Genomic DNA, 24,593 nt, shown 5'->3' on the forward strand with positions numbered 1-24,593 from the left:
AAAAATATTTTAGTAATTATTTTAGTAGTTAATATAATACATAAAAAATTAATTTCGTGTAAAAGAATAAATCAAGAATTATATTTTTTATGATGAAACCATGACATGTACAAGTGCTGATCTATGAGTCACGTGTTACGTTAAAGACGTCAGTAAAATGATTTGTAGATCCGGGAATCTGAGCAGAGCTATTGCGCATGCGTGGGCAGACGCTGCCTCAGTTTCGTTTCTGTGCAGACACAAACACAAACAGATCTATGACAGAAAACAGATTATAACTCATCATAACCATCATCTGAAGCTGAAAACGGCATCTACCTCACAAACCTCAAACAAGTAAGACGTTCACTTAGCGATCATTTAAACCTGATGCTGTAATTAAACAGTAACACGATGCTAACTCAATGAATGACTCGCACATCAGAGATTTCTCTCCTCACAACACACCAATAGTGATTTTGGTACTATTAACACTAAGTAGGGTTTTTGTGTTTAAGCATCTTTCAGTAATATGTTGCTGGTAGACAGTTTTGGCGGGTAAAATAAAACGGTTTAGCTGCAGCGCTAACACAGTACGTTTAGTTTAACGTTGCATAGATCACACCAATAAATAAATGGTTATGATTTGTATTTACCTGTCCTCTGTCCAAATTGAGTGTTCAACAATAAATAAATAAAAAACATCTATATTTTGCGTATTTTTGTGATATATATACTGTGTAAGTTACACTGCTCTGTGTGTATTATGTTTGGATACTGACATTCTCCTTTTGTTGTTAATCCTGTTCGGTTTATCTTTTTTAGTCATGTTAATAATTGTAATATAATACTATATAACAAATGACATAACACGTTAAACTGTGGCAAATATCAGCTATTTTGGTAGTTTTCAAACTATATGATGCTATGAACTTTTGATCTGAACTATTCTGGGGACCCCTGAGAACCTTTTGGAGGCCCCCAGACCCTAGTTTGAAAACCCCTGAGCAGTGTTGGGTAAGTTACTCAAAAAAAGTAATAATTTCTAGTTACATATTACATCTTTAATCTTGTAATTAGATTACTGTTCAAATGACTCTCTCCAAAAAGTAGTAAATTACTTATTACTTTCTAAATCCTATTTAGTAAATGATACAAGGTAGGCTTGAAATGGCTCGAATTAATCATATAAAAGTACATAAATTATTCTGGTCACACTTTTTAAGGTCCAATTCTCACTATTAACTACTTTAATACTCTAATACTGCTTATTAATACTTAGTAAAGTAGTTGCTATGTTTAGGTATTGATAGGACTTGGGTAGGATGTAGAATAAGGTTTTGCAGAATCAGGCATTAATATGTGCTTTTTATTATTAATAAACAGCCAATATCTCAGTAAAATTAATGCTAATAACCAACCAGTTAAACGTGAGAAATGTAAACTGTAATAGTGTTATCATTATTCTTATTAAATCACCAAAGTATTTAAAGTGAGAAGGATCCATAAAAACAAGCATTTTAACATTAGACTTTAAATTTTTATGTTAAATCTGCTATTGTATTATATATAATTGTTCAGTCCATATATCGTATTTAGTTCAATTATTTTTCAAGGAAAACTTAATCAAATTACAGTTACTAATTATTTAGTAACTAGTTACACCCAACACTGTCCCTGAGCTGTATTATGAAGCCAATTATTTGCTCTCAAGATGTCTTTATACTAAAAATGTAAAAAAAAAAAGGAAGATGGATGTAATAATAAAACTATGGGGTGGTTTCCCGGACAGGTCCTAGACTAAAATAAATGTAAGAGCTATCCAAACTGAAAACAATTTGTTGACATATCTTAAAACACATCAGTGCCCTTTGTTTTGCCTCAAAATGCACGCAAGTAATATTTTAGTACGGCATGTTTGTTGAAACTAGTTATATTTTCTTATTAAACTAAGGCCTAGTTGTGGTTTAAGCTAATCCCTGTCCGGGAAACCACCCTTTGTATATGTTCTGGACAGTGTTTCAAGAGACCCTGGGAGGAAAAACAACTTCATACATAGTATTTATCCATACAGGCTGAAATGTTCCGGCACGGTGGAACCCCAAAGTCAAAAATGACTGCGTCTAAACAGACTCTGAAAGCTAAAGGGCTCAAAGACATCAGGATTGATGAAGAGGTTAAAATCGCTGTCAATATCTCTCTGGAAAGATTCCTACACAGTGATGAGAAAGGTTTGAATAAATTCATTCAGCTCAACACTGTTTCATCATCCTGTGATTTGACTTAAATTTCTCATTTAATCAATTTTAAGTAGTAGCTTTTTTGTCTTTTAGAGTTGGATTTTCCTTCTTCGCTGACTAATACCGAGCGAGCGTTCATACACCGGCTTGCTCAATCTCTGGGGTACATTTCCAAAAGCCGAGGGTAAGTTGAAGATGGAAAATGTGGCGACCGTGAAGAATTGATTTGTGACCATGTCTGTGAAATTTAGGCTAAAGTCTCATAATCAAATTCTGATTAGAAGCATCAAAGTTTGATTTTACATTCATTTTAATCTCTGACATGACCTTACTCAGATTATACACTGGACTGTTTATAGTTTTTAGAAAATTCTTGTAAACTGTCGTTTAAGAAAAGGCAATAGTCGATATCTCACGGTGAGAAAGAAAGATGGGACCGAGATGGCTCGCTCTGTCATGACCTGTGACCTCACTTACAACTCCAAACACGTGGTAGGAAACCTTCTGCATAGATTCCCCATCAGCAGTAAGGAGCGCACAGAACTGCTGCCACGAACAGAGAGAAACACCTCTTCAGACACGGGTGGTGAGTTTCTGTGAATTCGGTTTGTGTGCCTGGATGATGGATCATTAAATTCTGTGTGTTCTCACCTCAGCCGTTGATCTTTTTCCTCCAGATGGTAAGAGCAGAACCAGCGGTCGTCTGAGTCACGGTATTTCTCAGGTTCCTCAGAAACGCGGCCCGTCTGAACTGGATGGTTTTCGGAGAGCGCTGCCTGTGTATGAGCGACAGAATGAGATTGTACAGACCATCAAGGAGAACCAGGTTGTGCTGGTTTTGGGTGAAACTGGGTCAGGTAAAACCACACAGGTGAGAACTTCTAGATTTTAATGTCTTAATGTTTTCTGCTGGATCTTGCAGCAAGGGTCATCATGACAGCTTCCTTGAATAAAACATGAACCAATCATGTTAAAGTCGCAATAAAATTGAAATAAAAAACTGTAATTTGTTTAGGAATATTGTAGTATTTTTTTTACAAATGACTTATTTGTGAGCTTCATTATTTAAAAAAAAATTCACGTGCCCTCATAATTAAAAACGCAAATCTCCTTCCCTCCTCGAAATGATCTCTCTTTTCTTCTGGTCATGGGGTATGGCAGTTGGACAGGCCCCGGGAAAAGATCGCAGCGATTAGCAAATAGCAACATGACCCAACTTCGAACGATCCAATCAGATCTTGATGGACGAATTCAAGTCCCACCCTCATTTTTTTATTTCAAAAGCCGTTTTACTCGGATATACATGTTAAGTCAATTCAAAGACACGAATAGGCATCCTGCGGTTCGGTACGCGCGGATGGTGCTCTCTGCTCAAATTGAGCGTTGTCACGGGGAAATGCATGAGTTGAAAAATCTGACCTTGCTGTAGTAGTAACGTGATTACAGGAATCAAGCGGAGTCTCAGCAGAGTCGCAGAAGCCCCTCCCATGAAGCGAATTTCTGTGTGAATGTCTCGAATGACTAGAATTTCACACGCGAATGAAGCTCGTAAACTCAAAATGTTCAAGCGACCAACTACGCACGAATAGCTCGTTTTTGCCGCCTCTACCACGGCTGGTGTGAATGCACCATAAGATTTTTTAAATAAATTTTTCTACAACAAACATTGCCCCCTACAGTTATTAAAACTCTGACAGAAATTAGACTAAAAGCACATTTTACTAAAGTGCTTTAAAGACACAATATGTAATGTTCGCCATTCATTTGTGTCTGTAGTGAGTCATTTAAATGAGTCAGTTCAAGATTCAGACAAATGACTTTTAAGTTCAGGTAAGCCCTTTTCACACAGAAATTAAATACATGGAAAATGCATCCAGGATTTGTCCCAGGATCGTTTGATTTTGGCTTATTTACACTCCCAAATATTTTCCGGAGTCTGTGCGTGCATTCACACACATACCATAAAGATTTTGAATCCTAAAGAGCTAAACCGTAACTTCGTAACACGCCTGTCATTTGTTCACACAGGACGTTTTCTGTAAATGTTATGGCAATGTTACTAGCTCCCCTTTAGGGAAGCGGTCCCAGAACATTTACGGGATGTGTTTGTGTTCACAAAGAATACTTTCTGCCAATTTTACTGAATTTTTCTGGGATCAAAGTGCTGTGTGAACGAGGTTGTTGATCGCCTTGTCCATTTGACAGATTAATTAAAAAAATAATCACCATAATTAAAGGGTTTCAATGAATCAGACATCACAGTGTGCTGCACAAAAGTGAAATGCTATAGAAAATTGTGTTGACTGAAGTGTGTCGTGTTACAGAAGTGGCTTTCTGTGTTGACATTAGTAAGATAAGTACATGGTGTAAAGGGACCTCATATTTGTGCGTGTATCTCAGATCCCCCAGTTTCTTCTGGATGACTGCAGCCGGAATGAAATTCCCTGTCGGATCTTCTGCACTCAGCCCAGGAGACTGGCGACCATTGCTGTAGCGGAGCGAGTGGCGGCTGAACGCGGGGAGAAGATCGGACAAACCGTCGGTTATCAGATCCGCCTGGAGAGCAGGTGCTCCAATAAAACCCACTAAAAGCTATGATGACACGTAGTCTTCATATCTGTTATTTCTTTTATCGACTCTTCTTATAAATCTAAATTTTCCATTTGTTTCTTTTTACTGGAAGTTGGGACTTACGCCGTCATGTTGAGTGTTAAATTTTTCCCATTCACAGTAGTCGCCGTGCCCGATTTTGTTATATCTATTTTTTGACCGAACTTTTGCTTGTGGCTTTTTTGTTGGTTTGCAGGGTTTCCCCCAAAACCCTCCTGACGTTCTGCACCAGTGGAGTGTTGCTGAGAACACTGATGGCCGGAGACGACGCCCTATCCACCGTCACACACGTTATTGTGGTGAGCGCCACTATGAGAATGTTTGTCTGGATCATCGATCTCTCATAAGAACCTAATCGGCATTATCCTTGTTTTTGCTCCTTTAGGACGAGGTTCACGAGCGTGACGGTCTGACGGATTTTTTACTCACTAAGCTGAAGGACGTTCTTAATAAGATGCCCTCAATGAAACTCATCCTGTCCAGCGCCGCTCTGGATGTCAGTCTCTTCGTTAGATACTTTAAAGCACCTCCTGTTGTTTACAGTAAGTATACGGTATAATTATAACATGAACATCTTTTGCGTAGCTTGCCGATGATGTTTAAATGCGTTTGTGTTGTGTTTGAAGTCAAAGGTTGCCCTTTTGATGTCAAGCAGCTCTTCCTTGAAGATATCCTAAGGACAACAGGCTATGCAAACAAAGAGATGATGAAATACAAGAAGGAGGTGCAGAGAGGTAAAATAAATGTATTCTTATAGTCGAGTGATGCAGGTATAAGCGAAGCAGTTGTTTTATTAAGCCTGATGTTTGTGCAGAGGCGAAGCAGCAGATGTCTTTGACAGAATGGTGTGACGCCCGTCCGACGGTCTTACAGCGCGAGTGTCCGAGGGAAAAGCCGTCCACCTGTGTCCTACAGGACAGTGATCTCCTGGATGATGGAGGGGACAGTGTCTTCAGCCAGCTGGTATTTTTTGCATTCGTATTTATCACGTAAAACCCATTGACCATTGGTGGAAAGTTCTTTCATATGTCTTACATTGTGTATTTTTTCAGAGCGAAAAAGACGTGGCCACACTAGAGCCCTGGCTGCTCAGGGAAATGGACACCTGCATCTCCGAGATTTTCTTGAAGCAAGATGCGGACACCTTCGTGCAACTCTTCAATCTCATCCTGAACGAAAACATCAGCGGTATTGAACTCAATCACGTCTTGCCGTTACTGGTGAGATTTACTATGGTAAATCTGATGTGGTTGTGTTCTCTCAGTGGACTACAGACACAGCGAGACCAGTGCCACTCCTCTGATGGTGGCCGCAGGAAGAGGCTTTCTCAGTCAGATGGAGCAGCTCTTAAGTATGGGTGCCAACGTCAACATCAAAGCCTCAAACGGCTGGTGAGAAATTCAACGAATACTTGCTGAGTTTTTAAAATTTACCTGACATTGTTTAAAGCGGGCGTATCACGTGTTTTTGTTTTTTTCATTCACGTTTATGCATCTGGCAAACTCTTAGTCTTAAAGGGATGGTTCATCCAAAAACCCTCAAGTTGTATAAATTTCTTGGTTTTGCTGAACACAAATGAAGATATTTTGAAAAATGTTTGTAACCAAGCAGATCTGGGGCACCATTGACTTCTATAATAGGAAAAAAATTATTCTATGGAAGTAATTTGTGTTCAGCAGAACTAAGGTTGTGAATCAGTATATTGTGTATGCAAGTTTGGGCACTGATAGGGACCCTAGGTCACTTGACATTGGGGCACTGTTCACTTATTTAAATTGATCATGATCGCTGATGATCCTTTTAAAGTAGTGTGGCCGGCCTTATATCTAAGTTACATCAAGTACATGTAAATGCGTTATGTGTGTTTGTATTTTAGGACGGCTCTCGACTGGGCCAAACATTTCAATCAATCGGAGGCTGTAGATCTCCTGGAGTCTCACATGTGAGCACTGCACTTGTCTCTTAAAGCCAAATCTGTCATACTCACACAGGATGTTGTTTCCTAAATAAGACCATACTTATGATTGTCTAATTTGGATGTGGATCTGTAGAGACACTGTTGTTCTTGCTTGTTGGTACAGGGGGTGTGTTGAAGCGGGTCAGCCGGACGAGTCGTCTCTGGATCAGACAGCTGGTTCTGATCTGAGCTCGGAAGACCAGGAGCTGCTCAAAGCGTATCATCACAGCTTTGATGATGAGAGAGTCGACCTGGACCTCATCTTACATCTGCTCTTCAACATTTGCCAGAGCTCCAATGAGGGTTAGAGCCATTGTTTTAAGTGTTGTTCAGCATAATGTTAACTCTTTCCCTGCCATTGACGAGTTCACTCATCAATTGACCATTCGCTAAGCCCTGCCCTCCTTAGTTACTGTTGCTACGCCTGTCAAGCTTTTGCTCCTGTCAAGTCTTTTACAGTATGTATGCACCGGTGTCAGACATTCCCAAGGGGATAATTAGTCATTTTTGGCAAACAGGTGAAATATCTGAGAGAGCAAGACAAAAGGGCCTGCAGTATGCATTCAAGGGATTTATCCATGACATAATATGTAACCGATTCGAAAATAATTTGATCAAAATTGAAACCAAAGCCTATAACATTGGTTCTCAGTGCAATCAGCAGCCGCCTCATGCTGACCATTCAGATGGAAAACACACAAATTGAGTCACAGCTTTGTTCATTCACAGCAGGGTTAAGTGAAATTTGTGAAAATAATCTAATAATTATAAATCAAACAGTGGAATAAACACAAGACATCAGCCTGACCACTTTGCAATTACAATATTCTCCCGCTTATAGAACTAACCCCAGGAGAGCCGCAATTGGATTGGGATACTCCGGGGTAGGCCGTCTATTAACAAAATGCTAAAAAATGTCTTAAAGTATGTCAGTCAGCCACCGCCTTGCCTTTAATCATCTTATTTTACGTTTAAATATATGCATTATGATTATGAACAAAGAACCGTCATTATTTTCAAGCAATGATGTACAGAGTTAGCTAGCCATCTAACATTTGTGTAAATGTATATATGGCAACTTTTTTTATTTTTTTAAATGCTGGTGGGGAAAGAGTTAAAGGTCTAGTGTGTTGATTTTAGTTTGCCATCTAGTGGTGAGATTGCGAATTGCAACCAACCTGTGGTGTATGTAGATAAAAACGGCTCATTCTAAGGTAATTAAAGTAATACAGTTCAGTATATAAGGTCTTTATACACCTCTGATAATATAGTTATATAGAGATCCCCCTAAAAGTTACACAGACGGGAGGTTAAGGATGTCTGCATGATTTTTGCATGATCAGGTTTCTCTATGATAATGTTATGTTATGTTTTGTCTTATGTTTTTAGGCGCGGTATTGATATTCCTGCCGGGCTATGATGAGATTGTCTCTTTAAGAGACCGCATCATTTTTGACGATAAAAGATTTACAGAATACCAGCAAAGGTGTGTCGAATTTAAGATTTTGATGTATGATTTGTTTGGATAGGACAATATTGGCAGAGATACAACTATTTGAAAATCTGGAATCTGAGGGAATCCACGTCAAAATATTGAGAAAATCGCCTTTAAAGGAAAACACCACAGTTTTTTCAATATTTTACAATGTTCTTACCTCAACTTAGATGAATTAATACATACCTATCTTTTTTCAATGCGTGCACTTTGTACAGTGTTGAATGTGTTAGCATTTAGCCTAGCCCCATTCATTCCTATGGCTCCAAACAAAAGTTTTATTTTGTGCTTACATACTTACTTGTGTAACTACTCATGTGACAGTCTTTAAATAGGGAAAACATGGAAGTGTTTGGTGGCTTATAAATTCATCCCTGTTTGGATCCATAGGAATGAATAGGGCTAGGCTAAATGCTAATACAGGCACAATGCACTGTACAAAGATTAAAAGTGCACGCATTGAAAAAAAGATTGGTATGTATTAATACGTCTAAGTTGAGGTAAGAACATAGTAAAATATAGAAAAATGGTGATGTTTTCCTTTAAATTTGTCCAAATGAAGTCCTTGGCATCACATATTACTAATGATAAATACATTTTTTATATATTTACAGTCAAAAAGTTAGTAAATATCTTCATGGATCATAATCTTTAATTAATATCCTAATGATTTTTGGCATAACAAGTTGATAATTTTGACCCATGCAATGTATCGTTGGCTATTGCTACAGATACCTGTGTGACTTATGTGTTCAAAAATGTGTGTTTATTTATTTGACAAATTTTGACAGGTTGCAGGTGTTCATTCTGCACTCAAGCATGCAAACATCCGATCAGAAGAAAGTTCTGAATAATACTCCTAAAGGTGTTCGCAAAGTAGTGCGTATCTCTCTCACACACACACACATCACAAAGCTCGCACAACCATTTCTCTGCTGTGTCCTCTATAAATATATCTCTGTCTATCTAGATTCTCTCCACTAACATCGCAGAAACCAGCATCACGGTCAATGATGTGGTGTTTGTTATTGACTCTGGAAAAGTTAAAGAGGTTAGTTTGCATTATTCTGTACTGTGTTTCGTTACCAAGACATTTGCTGTATTGTGAATATTAATAGGGTATTATTTATAAAAATGAAAAACACTACTGTATGTATTTTGGTACAGAAGGCCTATGATGCTCTCAATAATGTGACCATGCTGAAGATGGTTTGGATATCGAAGGCAAGCGCTTTGCAAAGAAAGGGCAGGTTGGTCACCTTGTATAAGTTAGAAGTTCTTTTCCTTATTACTACATTTTTTTTGTCTGTCATGTATACGAGCCTGACAGTTTTTGTGTGATTTACCTTAGTGTATTTGATGTACAGTACGTGAGGTTTTGTTGTAACAGTGTGTTTGTTACGTAGAGCGGGTCGCTGTAGACCAGGCATCAGTTTCCACCTCTTCAGCCGGCTGAGATTCAAGAACATGCTGGAACATCAGGTTCCTCAGCTGCTCCGTATGCCACTGCAGGTACATACACAACAGTCAGTAACATAATAAAGTTGGATTTGTTTTCTGTAAAACTTGCAATGGGGTGATAATCAAAGACGGTATAAAACATGCACGTAATGTCCGTGACATCAGCCGTAGGTTTCTAAAGTAAAATTTTTAAACTTGACGTCGCCATTGAGCGCGTCGTCACTCAGTCCCTCCAGAAAACCGTGATTATGCGATCGCATGATTCAATGCATAATCAGCCAAAGTTTGCATATTTATGCGGGGGCTGCATTTTTTAAATACACCGCCCAAATTACAGATTTCTGCTCGCAAAATATGCTGGGCTTGCATTTCTTTCATAATCCTCGCATTTTCGTAGCATAAAGTCATATCTTAGTAGAATGTAGAAAAATGTTGCATTTACTTCACACATGCGCAGCCATGTCTCCTGTTGTCACGGGAATGTTATGAAGTGACGTAATTACGTGACGTGAACATCAATCAAAAGCTGCAAACAGTTTTAGCAAGTTTCTGCAAATTTGGCATTCCCGCAATTTCATTGCATAAATATCCTGCATATTCCATCGCATTTTTTAAGAAAACGTGCCGCAAGTTCAACAATTTTTGTCCCCGACAATCACAAAAAAATTTGTTTTTCTGGAAGGACTGGTCACTCCCGGATAACCAAAAACGGGCAAAGAGGCGGTACGTGGGTGGAGCTGAGGTGCATGGTTGCTGAATACACGCCCACGTAGTGTGACGGTAGTGACAGCAGTGGCAATTCACCTGTCACTCAAGTGGCCACGCCCTTAATTATGCAGAACTTTAAGGGGTTGTGCACACCAAAAGTTTTAAACGTGGCTGAAAATCCCTGGAGGACACCGATTGCCAGCTGCAAGCGTTTTTTAGCTGTGATACTTGAGCTGTGAGCCGGTTGGTTGTTGTGATACTTGTCCCGCCCCTCCTTCACTGTGATTGGACGGCCGTGTGAGAACTGACATTGATGAGCGGAGCTTTTCACCCAAAGTTGAATCTCTTTCAACTCTATACGCTCAGCGCCGAGCGCGGAAAAACCGCTGAGCGCTGGCTAATTTGAAAAATGCCGAGTTTCCATTGGAATCAATTGAAAACATGAAAACAAGCTTTGGTGTGCACGCCCCCTAAGGCTTAATATCATTCAAAAAGATGAGTTGCAAAAAAAATTCACCCCCCTTTACAGTTTTTTTCTTATATAGACCAAAAACTCTTTTTGTATCAGGTTGTAAATATTTTTTCTGCTGTAAAGTTGGAGGTCTATGGGATTGACTCACTTCTGTGTTGGATTCATGACAGAGACCTGAAGGTTGCCCATTGCACATAATAGACAAATGTCATCCATGAATTTTAAGCATACAGAAAATGCACACCGAATGCATTGAGCTCCAGATATCAGAGCACAGTAGTTTGTACGAGTAATATGTTTTGTAAAAACAAGAGGTTTAAGTCAGTCTATTTGTCTTTCAGGAGCTCTGTCTGCATACTAAACTTCTGGCTCCCATCACCTGCTCCATCGCTGAGTTTCTGTCCAAAGCACCTGAACCTCCACACCTACACGCAGTTAAAAACGCTGTACAGATGCTCAAGGTCAGACACTTTTTCTTCAAACCTATCATTATCAACATCACTGACTGTCACTGGACGACTAAAAGATGCCATCATTGCTATTTATATCAGATCAAATCTGCATTTTTCTTCTTTCCTGTCTCTGTCAACTTCACCACCACCTCCACCAGACCATCGATGCCATGGACCCCTGGGAGGACCTGACTGAGTTGGGTTATCACCTCGCTGACCTGCCCGTGGAGCCTCATCTGGGGAAGATGGTGCTGTGTGCCGTGGTTCTGAAGTGTCTGGATCCCATCCTCACCATCGCCTGCACGCTGGCCCACAGAGATCCGTTTGTGTTGCCCACGCAGGCCTCTCAGAAGCGACTGGCCATGCTGTGCAGGAAACGCTTTTGTGCCAACACTTTCAGCGACCACATGGCTCTGCTCAGAGCATTTCAGGTGAGAGAGTACGGTGTAGGGCTGCAACAACTAATACCATAATAATCAATTATGAAATTCATCGTGAATGAATATTCTTCCGGTGATACAGGCTTGGCAGAAGGCACGCAGTGATGGATGGGAAAGAGCTTTCTGTGAGAAGAACTTCCTCTCTCAGGCCACCATGGAGATCATCGTAGGGATGAGAGCACAGCTCCTGGGTCAGCTGCGAGCTACAGGTACGCCTGCAATATTTACAGCTGAACTAAGTTGATGCTGGAGACCAGAATGTTGCTCAAATTTGTTTGCGCAGGTTTCGTACGAGCACGAGGAGGCGGAGACATTCGCGATGTTAATCTGAACTCTGAGAACTGGGCCATAGTAAAGGCCGCGCTGGTCGCCGGTATGTATCCCAACCTGATCCACGTGAACCGCGAAAACCTGACCCTCATGGGATTCAAAGAGAAGAATGTCCGATTTCATCCGACCTCTGTCCTGAGTCAGCCGCAGTACAAGAAGGTCAGAGATTCAAGATATCTTTCGGTCCTGTGTTTTGGGAAATAAAAGATGATTGACACGGTGGTTGTCTGTGTTGACCTATCTCATCTGTTCTTCCATATTTAATTCAATGACCAGATTCCTCCAGCCAATGGTCAGGCAGCAGCAGTGGAGTCCCTGCCCACCGATTGGCTGATTTATGATGAGATGACCCGAGCTCATAGGATCGCCAGCATCAAGTGCTGCTCCGCTGTCACACCTCTGACCTTGGCCTTATTTGGAGGATGTGCGAGACTCCCGAGCACAGCGTTACAGGAGCCCACAGCTTACGATGGAGGTACCTCACAGAAATCAATCACCTCCCGTACAGTGAGGCAAATAGTGAAGGGCAGGGCTTATTTTCTGTTAAGATTTGATTGGTTCGTGAAAACGGCTATAATATTATTGATGATTTCAGAGGCAGATGTGCCAGTTTTCTGAAAGATATGGATAATTCGAAACTAGAGCTACTCACCGTAAATGTGACTGTGTACAGCAGGTGATGGTGTGAATGAAAGCAGTGACAGTGAGATGGAGGATCGGTCAGGTGCTCATCTTACCAGCATCAAGATTGACGAGTGGGTGAACTTTAATCTGGATCAGGAGGTAAGAGTCTTTCTTACTGTGGTTGTGGGTTTGACTTCATTGAAACCCTCAAACAAATCTCTGATTATCATTTAAAAATCTGGGACCAAACCAAAGTTATATTTAGACTGACAATCGGCTTTAATGACGTATTTCTGATTAAAATATTATAGCTGATTTTACCTGATATAACAGGGTTCCCACGGGTCCTTGAAAGTTTGTGAATCTGGGGGGGGAATCAAGGCCCTTTGAAGTTTTTGAAAATCTGCATAAATAGATACAGGTCATTGAAAGTGCTTTCCCTGAGAAGGGAACGAGACGCTGCGTCTCCCTTGCCATACTTCCTGCTTCCCTGTAACGCCATCTTTGTCAATATTTTGAGATATACTTCCTGGCTCCCCCGTCACCCTGTCTTTGTCATTAAGCCTCACTATTGGTTGAATTTGATATACACATTCAGACGCACTTACCCCTGGAGGTGTCCCCAAAGTGTCACCGCAGTGACGCAGCGCGAGTTCCCTCAAAAGGGAACTGTAACAATGTATCTTAAAAGATAACACGATGTAACATTGCTATCAGTTGAAATGCGTCCCCATTAGGGATGCACCGATACCACTTTTTTGGAATACGAGTACGAGTACTTGCATTTCAGTACTTGCCGATACCGAGTACTTAATAAAAAAAACATGATTTAAATGTACAGGTAACAGCTTTAGTCATATAATTTAACAAAAAAAACAAAGGACTAGTTTTCCAGTTTGTTGTAAACTCTGCCTCTTTGGACAACACGAGGCATTAACCCCTTACACGCCGCTCAAACATAGACATTTCTCAAACCGTGGTATCGATTCCAGGTATCAGGGGACTTTTAACGAGTACGAGTACTTTAGAAAATGTGGTATCGAGGCCGATACCAGTATCGGTATCGGTGCATCCCTAGTCCCCACATTTAGTCCTTGAATTTGAAGTTAATGAAGGTGTGGGAACCCTGTATTAGTTGCGTTCAACTCGATGCAACGCCGCGCAGGCCAACAGTCGGATGTCATTAAAATCCATGTGAACAAGAAGGCACGATCGACTTCCGTGTTGTGGCTTATTTCTGAGTGAAACAGATTATCATGCAAGGAAAATAATGGGCGTGGCTTGTGTTCCTCAGTGTGCTTTGATTGGATATAAAAAAGTAGGCGTTTGATTTCAAAATTGAACTGGCAGCAAACTGACAGTGGAGGGGGCGGCTCCCGCCGTCATCAGAGAATGTCTGCCACAAGGGGGCGGAAGTACATTTTCAGAATTTGATTGAAGTTTATGAGGGCACATGAATAAAGAGACTTTTTAAAATAAACACATCAAAATTACATAAAAAAATAAGAATTGTCGGTTTTGATGTCATTAAAACTTTAAAGTACAGCAAGAGCGATTCAAGAAATCATGCGGGGCAGTTTGCGCTCGAATCACTAGCTGCATTTCCATGTTACGATTTGCACAAAACTTTAGCGTTATTTTCTTAATGTCAACAAAAAACCTATAAGACTGCTTTTCAATTAACGGATGTTATGCGACTAAAAGGTAACTTTGTTGTCTCACGATAAGTCATTCGAAAAGGCCATGGGTGTATTCGACTTCATACGGCACCACGCAGACCGACATGCGAATGACATCAAAATACCTTGAGAGGGACTCAAAAACACACAAAGCAGTCGACTCCTGAATCGCTCTCGCTGTTTTTTAATGTCACACACTTGATGGTTCTTGTGATGTCACATAAAGTCGAACACACCTTCTGTTTTGTCCACCAATCAAACATACCACACCATATTTAAAGAACGATCATGTGACTTTTACGCACATCAGGACACCTGTAAAATGCGAAAAAATTATGATTACAGTATTGTGTCATATTCCTTTTTCAACTTGCCTGAAAAACCACGTCACCCAAGTGTAAAAAAAAACGTTTTTATGATATATGGGAGTGAATGAGAAGTTTCCATTGGACGCATTTACAATTCGTTTTTTTATTTGCGCAATCACAGGATCACTTGTTGTGCGCGTCACTCGCACAAATAAAATTATCACATGATGAGGTCACACATTTTCATAATTTACCACCTCCCTCACCTACTTTTCTCCAAGATATCTTGTTTTTTGTTCGGTCTTTATATGAAGATGTTGTGTCATAAATGTTGGGGTGCCCACAGACGGCTATAATGCTCTCCTCTACTGAACATGTCAATAAGCTCTTCGCTGATTGGCTTGCGTTACAACTCATCATACGAAGTACCCACTTGAGTTTAAATGACCTTAGTCACGTCACCCAGCACAATTCACATCTTTGCATTGACTTTGCATTGTACAAATAATAAAATTTGTTGTTGGTGTCTGTCTTGTGTCTCACATAAGACGGCCAAGCTGGTGTTCGGCCTTAGACAGCGATGGCAGAGTTTGTTTTTGAGGAGGATTCGAGCTCCGTCTAAGGCCAGTTCTCAGCTGGACGAGGCCACCATCCGAACGCTGGTGTCGGTGCTGTCGGCCGAAGAACAGACGGCGGGTCTTCAGCAGCCCACCGGCATCGGACAGAGACCTCGACCCATGAACTCTGACGACAGCCCGCAGAGCTCATCCTGGAAGAGCGGCAGCGCAGGTCGAAGGAGCGCAGCGGATCTACAGCAGGGCGCTGGCGAGCTGAGCAGCCCGGACAGGTGAGGGAGATTTCAATGTGATGTTCACAATCAAGACCTGAGGTCATGTGATGATGTTGCGATGATTTGTTTTCCTGCAGATCGCCTCGTCTGACCTCTCACGTGTCTCAAGCAAAACCTCACAGAGAGAAAACCCATCAGTCGAAGCGTCTGGGAGAGGAACACTTGCCCTTTAAAAGTGCGAGCAGCCCGTTGCTCAACAGCCCCTCTGCAGGCCTCTTGTCCTCTGGAAAGGTATCTGCCATTTCAACTCCAAACCTACACAAATTTTGATTAAATAACATTCAGTATGTCATGATTTGCGACCCTGTCTGAAATCCCGTAATTCATGAGATTAGGAGCATCAAAGTTTGATTTCACTCATCAATGCTACAAATCAATGAATCTTTGCTCATATGGATGTAATCTAGTGCTCGTCGCCGAGACAGACGCGAGCGTGTCTGAGATACTTCATCATGAAGAGCAGCAATATGAAGAACATTGAGCTGTCTCAGAAGAAAGGCATCTGGTCCACCACACCAAACAATGAACAGAAACTGAACCGAGCCTTCTTGGAGAGCAGCGCTGTTTTCCTCATCTTCTCCGTACAGGGATCTGGACACTTCCAGGTCTGATTTTCTCAATATATATATTTACACTTAAAACAATCCTTCGTACATGACTTTTCTGTAGCTTTTATTGTTCTTGTTTGCAAGAGTTGCTTCACAATTATTGGGGCAGTTTCCTGGACAGGGTTTAGATTAATCCAGGACTAATCCTTAGTAATATTAAGACATTTAAGTAGTTTTTATAAAAAATACCTTACAAAAAGACATTACTGCTGTCCATATTGAGACAAAAAAATTTACTGATATACTGTATTTTAAGGACAGCTCAAAGGACAGCAGAAACATTCATTTTGGTCAGGGACTTGACATATCCTCCTCATTGTGTATCAGTTTGATCTCATATTTTATGGTGTGAGATGTTTCTTAATCATATACACAGCAAAAGACTGTTGATACAGGCACAACACACAGCAGAGTGACTTAACATCTTTACGGTCACCCCCCTTTTTACCTTTTCCCCGCCATTGGCAAGTTATCTTTTCAATTAAGAGAAAACATTTGCATGAAAAAACATGTTCCTGATGAGTTTTTATCTTAATCTGTAATACAGCAGTTATCCACTAGATGGGCCCAATTTATAAAAACTAAAACAATTTTTTTTATTAATTTTTGAATCTGAACTCTTAAAAAAAATTACTTCACAAAAATGCAATTAATTCAGCTTTTTGCTAAAAAAAAAATCAAATTGTATTTTTGAAGAAAAATACTCATATTTAAGAGCTTATAAGCAGAAATAAATATATAAATAGGATGTAAATATAGATAGTTTGTTTATTGTTTGTTTAAAAGCAGATGGTCTGTTCTTTCATTTGATATGTATGTTTATATATTTTTAGAAGAAATTTTTCCTGGTAGGCATTTTGTGAAACTTTAGTAAAATCATGAAATATAGACCGTTTCAGCAGAAACAACATAAACAAATGGCATTTGTGGAACAAACGTAACTTCTGGTAAACTCTGCAAAGAATCAACAGAATCCTAGTAGTTTATTTCTGATAACAAGCAAAACCTTAGTTCTAAAGCGTATCAAAAACTATATAATGTATACTATATAATATATACAATCTTAACTGCAGATCGGCTGCCAAACCTCCCTTCACATAGCGGTGATCCATGATCGCCAAACCATTTGTTATTACGACAAGGTATTTGTTCCAGAGTCCAGTTTATTCACTAAGCAGACCATGAATCATACAGAAACCAAGTTTCGGTCAGATGTGTAACTGCGACGACGCGCGTGCGTCCCATTTAACCGTCTATATAGCATTGGAAAGCTCTTAGAATGTAGTTTTCATATTTCAAAACCTTTTAGCAGTGATAATAATGCAGTGACAGTTATTTATTAATTTGTGACAAGAGTATGCTGCAAACCATTGACACCTAGTGGTCTTTGTTGGTAAAACCACTAAAAGTGCGACAGAAACCTAATTTTTTGCTATTTTAAGTTGAAATTTGGATCAGAACTAATTGAAACTTCTGGCTTTATGTTTTTAAAATTTTGGGTGTAAACATTTGCATGTGGATGATTTTATATAAATATAAAATACATATTCAAATTTAAACCACTGTAAGTATTTTTTATATATTTTAATCACCTCCAGACAAAAACTTTAAAGTGTCTTCTTTAAAACAAGATCAAGCTTCTAGTCCAAAAAATGCCAGAGTTATATTCATTTAAAGGTGCACATCAACTTTTCAACCCACATTTATAGGGGGGGTGGCAGTTAAGGGGTTAATTCATAATTTAAAAGTTTTTTGGGTCACACTTTATTTTACGGCGTCACTGTTACAGTGTAATTATACATTTAAGTAATAATCATTAACAACATGTACTTACTATAGGGTTGGGGTTAGAATTAGGGTTTGGTTCAGGGTTAGTTGCATGTAATTATGCATAATTAACTGTTATTACTATAATAATTACATGTAGCATGTGTAACAAAGACACCGTAAAATAAAGTGTTACCGTTTTTTGAATACATACAAATATTAGGGCAAAAGTGTTTTCTGTGCATTAGTAAATCTAGTTTGTGATATGTCAACTGGATATCTATATTGACCAATCTGCATCCAGAATGCTGGTACAAATAAAACATGAAAAAAATGTACATTTATGCATTTTGCAGCAACTTTTAGCCAAAACGACTCACAGTGAATTACAAGATATAAGGGGTGCAAGAAAATATTGGTGCATGTGAGTTTCATGGTTGGCAATACTGTATTGATAATACAAAATAAAATGCAATAAGCATATTTTAAAATTAAAATCATACAAGATTCATTACAGTTGTTTCATTTGGACTTAACATCCCGACCACTAGATAGCATTCGTCTTATCTCTAAACTTAAACAGTCACACATTTAGTTTGCATATGGTGGTGTGTTCTCAATGACAGCTTTTCTGAAATGATATCCTATTATTTTCCCAAAATAGGAAAGCGGGCAATATATCGACAAGATTTACAGTACCATTTAACATTGCATCGAGAACATACATATCGTATCATGAGTTCAATACACAGCCCATCAAGGTTTACATGTGTGTACCCTGGGTTTGAACCCACAGCTAATGCAATGCTGAACCACTGAGCTTTACAGAAGCGATTCTCTAAAGGGGCATTTTTTCCCAAACCGTGTTTTTTCCTCTCTTTCTCTGGTATGGTAGGGTTATGCCCGCATGACATCCGAGATCAGCAGTGAGAGATGTCTGGACTGGGGTTCAGCCGGTTTAGGAGGCGTGTTCAGTGTGGAGTGGGTTCGTAAAGAGATTCTTCCCTTCCAACACACACAGCAACTCTTGAACCCGTGGAACGATAACAAGAAGGTTCAGATCAGCCGAGATGGACAGGTTTGCAATCGTGTATTTGTATCAAGGAGTTTGTACTATTATTGTGACGGTGTGGTTTATGATGAAGCTGAAATGCATTCGTGTGTTTGTTTTGTCCAGGAGTTGGAGTCTCAGACTGGAAGTCAACTGCTGGAGCTATGGGACAAAATCACTTCAAAACATCTGCCGGAGGTCTAAGGACAATTCAAGCACGTTTACCTCATGAATGTTAGAAAGGAATTATTTAAAAAAAAACCTTCTCAATAATATTTACCAAATGATTAAAGTTACATGAGCATCGTTTTAATTGCTGTGCAAATGTTTTTTGTCATCTATGATGGCTTTGCACTTGTTCATCGGTTAATTATATTTTAAATGTAAAGCTGATCAGATCTTTATTCTTGTACAGGTTAATATTTGGTTACTGACCATAACTTTGACTAAATGTGAAAGAATGACATCTATAACACTCATACTTTATTCTTTAATCCAGTTTATGAATGCATTAATGTTGAGTCCGTGTTTATCAGTTTTTGGACCATGAATTGAGTTTCATATCACGCGTTCAATGTCGCCGATGTGATGCATGTGCATTATTTGCAATAAAATGTTTTTGTTCATGTTTTAGTCTTTCTTTAAAGTCAAATCATCACACAGACTACAGAACATTAACAGTGCAGGAGATGTTTATTTCTTACATATGTACACACCTCAGTGTTTGAAAAGTAAATGCTACACAAAGCAAACTTGTCACACTGAAGTGCATTGTGTTTAGTGAGGCTTTTATCATATTGAATGTGAATCAGTGAGGATGTGTTGGTCAGTGATGGTTATGTATTGAATGAGTTCAGATGCGATTGTGTTTCATATGCAGAAGACGCAGAAGAAATTCTCCCGGTGAAGCTCCTTGCTCCAACACATCGTCATTTGTACCGTCTTCAGAGCAGTTTGGGTCGAGCGTGCAGCCCTCTGTAGAGGAAAAACATTGAACATCACTAAAACTGGAACCTAAACATTTATTTTCCCAATAGGATCATGGGGAAAATCCCAATTCAGTTTTAGTACTAACCAAAGGCATATACAACAGTTTTTCAAGGTTTGTGATGTGATGGGCCAGCTAAATGTATCTTAAAGCAGATCTTTTATACGTTTATTGTAGATCAGAGGTTTTCAAACTGGGTCAAGAAGGTACAAAGATTCCCCCTAAAATATTTTAGTTTGTAGTTAAATGTTTCTTTATATAAAAGATGGATATATATTTCAGGAAAGGGATCCCTAGCTCTATATATTTATTATATGTGGGGGTCCCAGCCATCATACAGTTTGAAAACCCCTGATAATAAATATCCACAGATCCTCCTAATATCACACATCAGTTATTTCTCTATGGATGTATAAATGTCATCAGACCGACCTGCATCACAGCAGACACCCGGAGCGGCACAGCGACCTTCATCAGGTCCGCAGAGTTTCCTGGCAGACTCGCATGGAGACGGTAGATATTCCTCATCCTGACAGCGCACCGTCTGTGGAGATGCCAGGAGACAACCGAACTCCTCTCCGCAACAGATACTGGGGCCAAAACAGCGGCCCTTATTACCGGGGCCACAAGCCATACACTGCAAATATAGCAGACATTAGTGAATATGACTTTCTTGCTTAGTCTTTTCAGTACAAATATCTAAAAATATCTTCTTAAATCAAAATGCATTTTCTTGATGAGCAAAATGACCTAAGAAAATAAGTCTAGTTTTAAGACAAAAAATATAACATTTACTGGAAGTGAATTTGTGCTTAAAACAAGCAAATAAATATGCTAATTATTAAAAATCTTGAAATAAGTTAACTTTTTTTAAACAATTCTTCAAAGAAAAAAATTCTTACTCCATTAGCAGATTCTTTTGCTTTTTTCAAAGAGCACCTATTTCAAACAACGTTATTTTTGTGTATTTGGTATTAAACAATGTGTTTGTGTGGTTTATGGTTAAAAAAACATTATTTTTCACTTATCCAGATATCCCTGGCTTTCTCAAACCCTTTGTTTTTTTTTCTAAACTCATCAATTTGAAAAGCGCTTTGTTCCTGATTGGCCAGCTAATCTGTACGTTGTGCTTTGCCAGAATACCTCTAAAAAAAATCTAAAGTTTAGTTTCGCATGTTAGCGTGAAACTATCGCGTGCTCGCATGAAACTATCGTGCGCGCACGTGAAACTTTCGCTTTCACATGGGCGCGCGATAGTTTCACGTGAGCACTCGAAACTAAACTTAAAAAAAAATTCTGCACATGAAGGTTTCGCGTGAGCACATTAAACTAAACTTTATTTAATTTTTGCTCCATGTCCCCTTAGGAGCTCCGTAAAAAATATCTGCCAAAGGAATAAAAAAATAAGTTTACTTTTTTCATAAATTTTTTTTCTTTTTTTCTTGTTTTAAGCACAAATTTGCTTAAATTTCATATTTTTTGTCTAAAAACTAGACTTATTTTGTTAGGTCCTTTTGCTCATCAAAAAATACATCTTAATTTAAGAATTTTTAGATATTTTTACTGAAAACAAGACAAAAAATACTAAACAATAAAGTAATTTTTTGCAGTGTACAGGCAAGTCCAAGTGGGAGGAATTATGATAATGGCGGTCTTCTCTAAATCACCAATCCCAGGACGTAAACTGTTGCCTACAATTTGTGTGTTTGTTGTAGTCCAAGAAAAGAGATTTACTTTGAAGATGATAACTTGCATCATTGTTTACTTTTGGGTTTTGTACCTTTTGCATATCATTAACATGTACTAATACACACTTACACACCAAAGGAAATTTAAAAACGGGAATTGGACCATTGGTGCTCTTCAAGCACAAATTTACTTAGTTTTTAGTAAAGTTTTAAAAAATATATAAAATTTAAGCTTATTTTCTTAGGTGGTTTTGCTTAATTCTTGATTGATAAAAAGTCTCTTTTTTGCAGTGAAGAGCCTAAAAAAGTGCCTTATTTTCTAAATTGGTGATCCAATATACAAAAATATTTATACAGTATGATAAAAAAACAATCTATTTGAATAAATATGATATATTTGGTAAATATTAATATTTACTAGGTATGCACTGCAGGTATATCATCCTATTATCGGTATTGGCAGACAAAAGCAATTTTTCCCAACTATCGGATATTATTGAAAATCAATGAACAGATGACATAATAACAACAAAAAAGCAAAACGGTCGTATCGGTATCAGTAGATATCATTCTAAATAACCAAATAACTGACACAAAATGTTTGTATCACTGCATCCCCGTATAATTTGAAACAAGGAGTAAAAAGCAAAACTATCGGTATGTATCGGTATCAATAGATATCATCAGTAATCCAATATCGGTACCAGCAATTTTGCATTTTGTAAAAATTTGGTAAAACAGTTCAATGAAAACAAAATTAAAACCATTGTTTTGGTCAACACAAATTAATAAAAAAAACCCTGCTTTTTGCGGTTGATAAAAGTATATCTTTGACTAACCTGTCTGGAGACAGACTCCAGCGCTGAGCGTTTTCCTCCTCTCGGGCAGTTCTGTATATAACATGATGATGAGAGAGACAGAAGTGTAGAAAGACAGATCAGGAGGAGAACAGATTCATTCATCACGACTGTGAGACGATTAAACCTTCACTGAATCACATACAGACACACACGACTCTTTTATATCAACAAACCTGTGAGAGCTCACACGCCTCTCAATTTAACCTCATTACAGTGATTCCCTTGAGAACAACTTATGATCAAGAAAATAATTAAGAGAGCAAGTGTTTGAATCTTATTCTTAGATTGTCTTCCCGTATGAAAGACGTATCATGGATGAGATCTCTGAGATTTAATTGAGAGCAAATGGAAACTACTGCTCCACCGTCTCAGATATTTCTCCTAAGAAAAAGAGACAGAAATCTCATCTCCCTGATCTGTGATTTAAGAGGCTCTTTTAATATTTTCCTCCTGGTATGTCCTAATATAATCTTTAAAGATGACAGTAGACAGTCTCGCCATTCATAAACCTGTTTGGTAGGGCACTGAACTTCATATATTAATGTCTGTGTTAATGGACATAAGTATACTATTTGACGGATATATTGACAGATTATTCATTATGTCATCAGTGGCACTACAGGAAATATTGCATGAGTAATAAAGGACACATCAGCTGCCATTACCACACCAGACAAAATGAGATGAACTCATTACTTTCAGTCTTGATGATAATCTGACAGTTTGCATAACTGCTTTCTTTGGGATACATCTCTCTGGTTAACAGCAGCATTATACTAATGTGTCATAAGAAGTCTTTTGGTCCTTCTTCCAAGGCTTTTCACTGCTATAACCAATGGCCAGTTTTGCATATTGTTCACATCTTTTCCTGTTTGTTATTTCATAAAAATATTTCTATATCATTATTTTGATACTTTGCAACAATGAACATTGTGAAAAGAGCTACTGAAAAAACTAAAATCAATTGAAACAATTCAATTGTTAATTTGCTCATCTTGAACTTACAGTGTAAAAAAACATTATAGACGGTTTCATCGGACACACGTGATACACGTCTGGATCCGAACTTTACTTCCGGTTTCGATTTTTTTATGGTCCGACTAGTTGATAAACTGATCTCTTGAACAAATGCCTCATCGAAAATATCAAATGTTTTGGTTTCCTAGGTAATCTTTGTGTTTTTTTTTTTTTTTTGCTTGTTATATAAATAAACTACATTTATAGTACTTTGTGGTTATTTATTATTAGCGGAGTTTATCGGAAGTTACGTGCGGACCGCGACATCCGCTTGTTTATGTTGTTACTGCTTAAACCGTCTATATGTGCCTTTAGTGCCGGTCTTTCCTATACGCAAAGTACGCAATTTGCATAGGGCCCCGCACCACTAGAGGGCCCCCTTGATCTCAGAATTATTTAAAACCATTATATCAAAGAAAAATTATTATTATGTTTAATGAAAACAAGACGCTATAATTTAAATAATTTGCAAACTTCCGAATTTGTGCGGGTTTTTAAAAATACTTAATGATTTCTTAAATCACTGATATGTACTCGGACAACATGCAGGCAGTTTCTCAATCCGAAGGCTGCAGCCTTCAGAGGTCACATTTGTAGGCTGCATATGCGTCATAAAAACGTATTTTAGAATATTAACAATTATAATGTTGACTATTATTCTTAGTTAATGGTTAATTGTTATATTATGCTTATGACTTGCAAATGAAATGCTTATTTAACTTAAATAAATCAGGCTTGATGACGTATGCAGCGCGCATATGCGACATGATCCGGAGGTTGCAGCCTTCAAATTTAGAAACGGCCGCGTGCATGACGCAGAAGAGTGATTTGGTAACGATGCGCATATTATATGCCCACCATTGATTTAAAACAAAGACAAAGCTATCCGTCTGGAGCAGAATAAAGGGAAAAAAACGTGAAGCAAGGGAACAAGATAAAGGATTTGCGCGAGCAGATTAAGTCAATGTAAAGACACGCGTCTTAGCATGGGGCGATTCAAATGACGCGA

At 38.7% G+C, this 24,593-nt stretch overlaps 2 protein-coding genes across 2 annotated transcripts; one reads left to right on the forward strand and one right to left on the reverse strand.

Annotated features, from left to right (window-relative positions):
• Positions 1 to 202: 202 nt before the first annotated feature.
• On the forward strand, positions 203 to 19,657 carry ythdc2 (YTH domain containing 2). The gene is made up of 30 exons (XM_065251029.1): positions 203 to 336; positions 2,054 to 2,210; positions 2,313 to 2,403; positions 2,612 to 2,805; positions 2,897 to 3,090; positions 4,620 to 4,786; positions 5,026 to 5,128; positions 5,215 to 5,371; positions 5,456 to 5,563; positions 5,644 to 5,792; positions 5,882 to 6,017; positions 6,094 to 6,220; positions 6,706 to 6,771; positions 6,911 to 7,089; positions 8,176 to 8,272; positions 9,073 to 9,160; positions 9,252 to 9,332; positions 9,449 to 9,531; positions 9,688 to 9,793; positions 11,264 to 11,383; positions 11,533 to 11,805; positions 11,897 to 12,023; positions 12,098 to 12,303; positions 12,421 to 12,619; positions 12,818 to 12,927; positions 15,304 to 15,602; positions 15,683 to 15,836; positions 16,013 to 16,210; positions 18,876 to 19,058; positions 19,158 to 19,657. The coding sequence occupies exons 2-30, from the start codon at positions 2,060 to 2,062 to the stop codon at positions 19,233 to 19,235; spliced, it is 4,224 nt and encodes a 1,407-aa protein (XP_065107101.1). The 5' UTR covers positions 203 to 336; positions 2,054 to 2,059; the 3' UTR covers positions 19,236 to 19,657.
• A 48-nt stretch (positions 19,658 to 19,705) lies between these two features.
• LOC135732750 (vasotocin-neurophysin VT 2-like) lies at positions 19,706 to 22,706 on the reverse strand. The gene is made up of 3 exons (XM_065251030.2): positions 22,547 to 22,706; positions 20,452 to 20,656; positions 19,706 to 20,006 (listed from the first exon to the last, which is right to left on the reverse strand). The coding sequence occupies exons 1-3, from the start codon at positions 22,667 to 22,669 to the stop codon at positions 19,885 to 19,887; spliced, it is 450 nt and encodes a 149-aa protein (XP_065107102.1). The 5' UTR covers positions 22,670 to 22,706; the 3' UTR covers positions 19,706 to 19,884.
• Between the last annotated feature and the right edge of the window lie 1,887 nt (positions 22,707 to 24,593).

Source organism: Paramisgurnus dabryanus, chromosome 5 (genome assembly GCF_030506205.2).
Source record: "Paramisgurnus dabryanus chromosome 5, PD_genome_1.1, whole genome shotgun sequence".
Lineage (NCBI taxonomy): Eukaryota > Metazoa > Chordata > Actinopteri > Cypriniformes > Cobitidae > Paramisgurnus > Paramisgurnus dabryanus.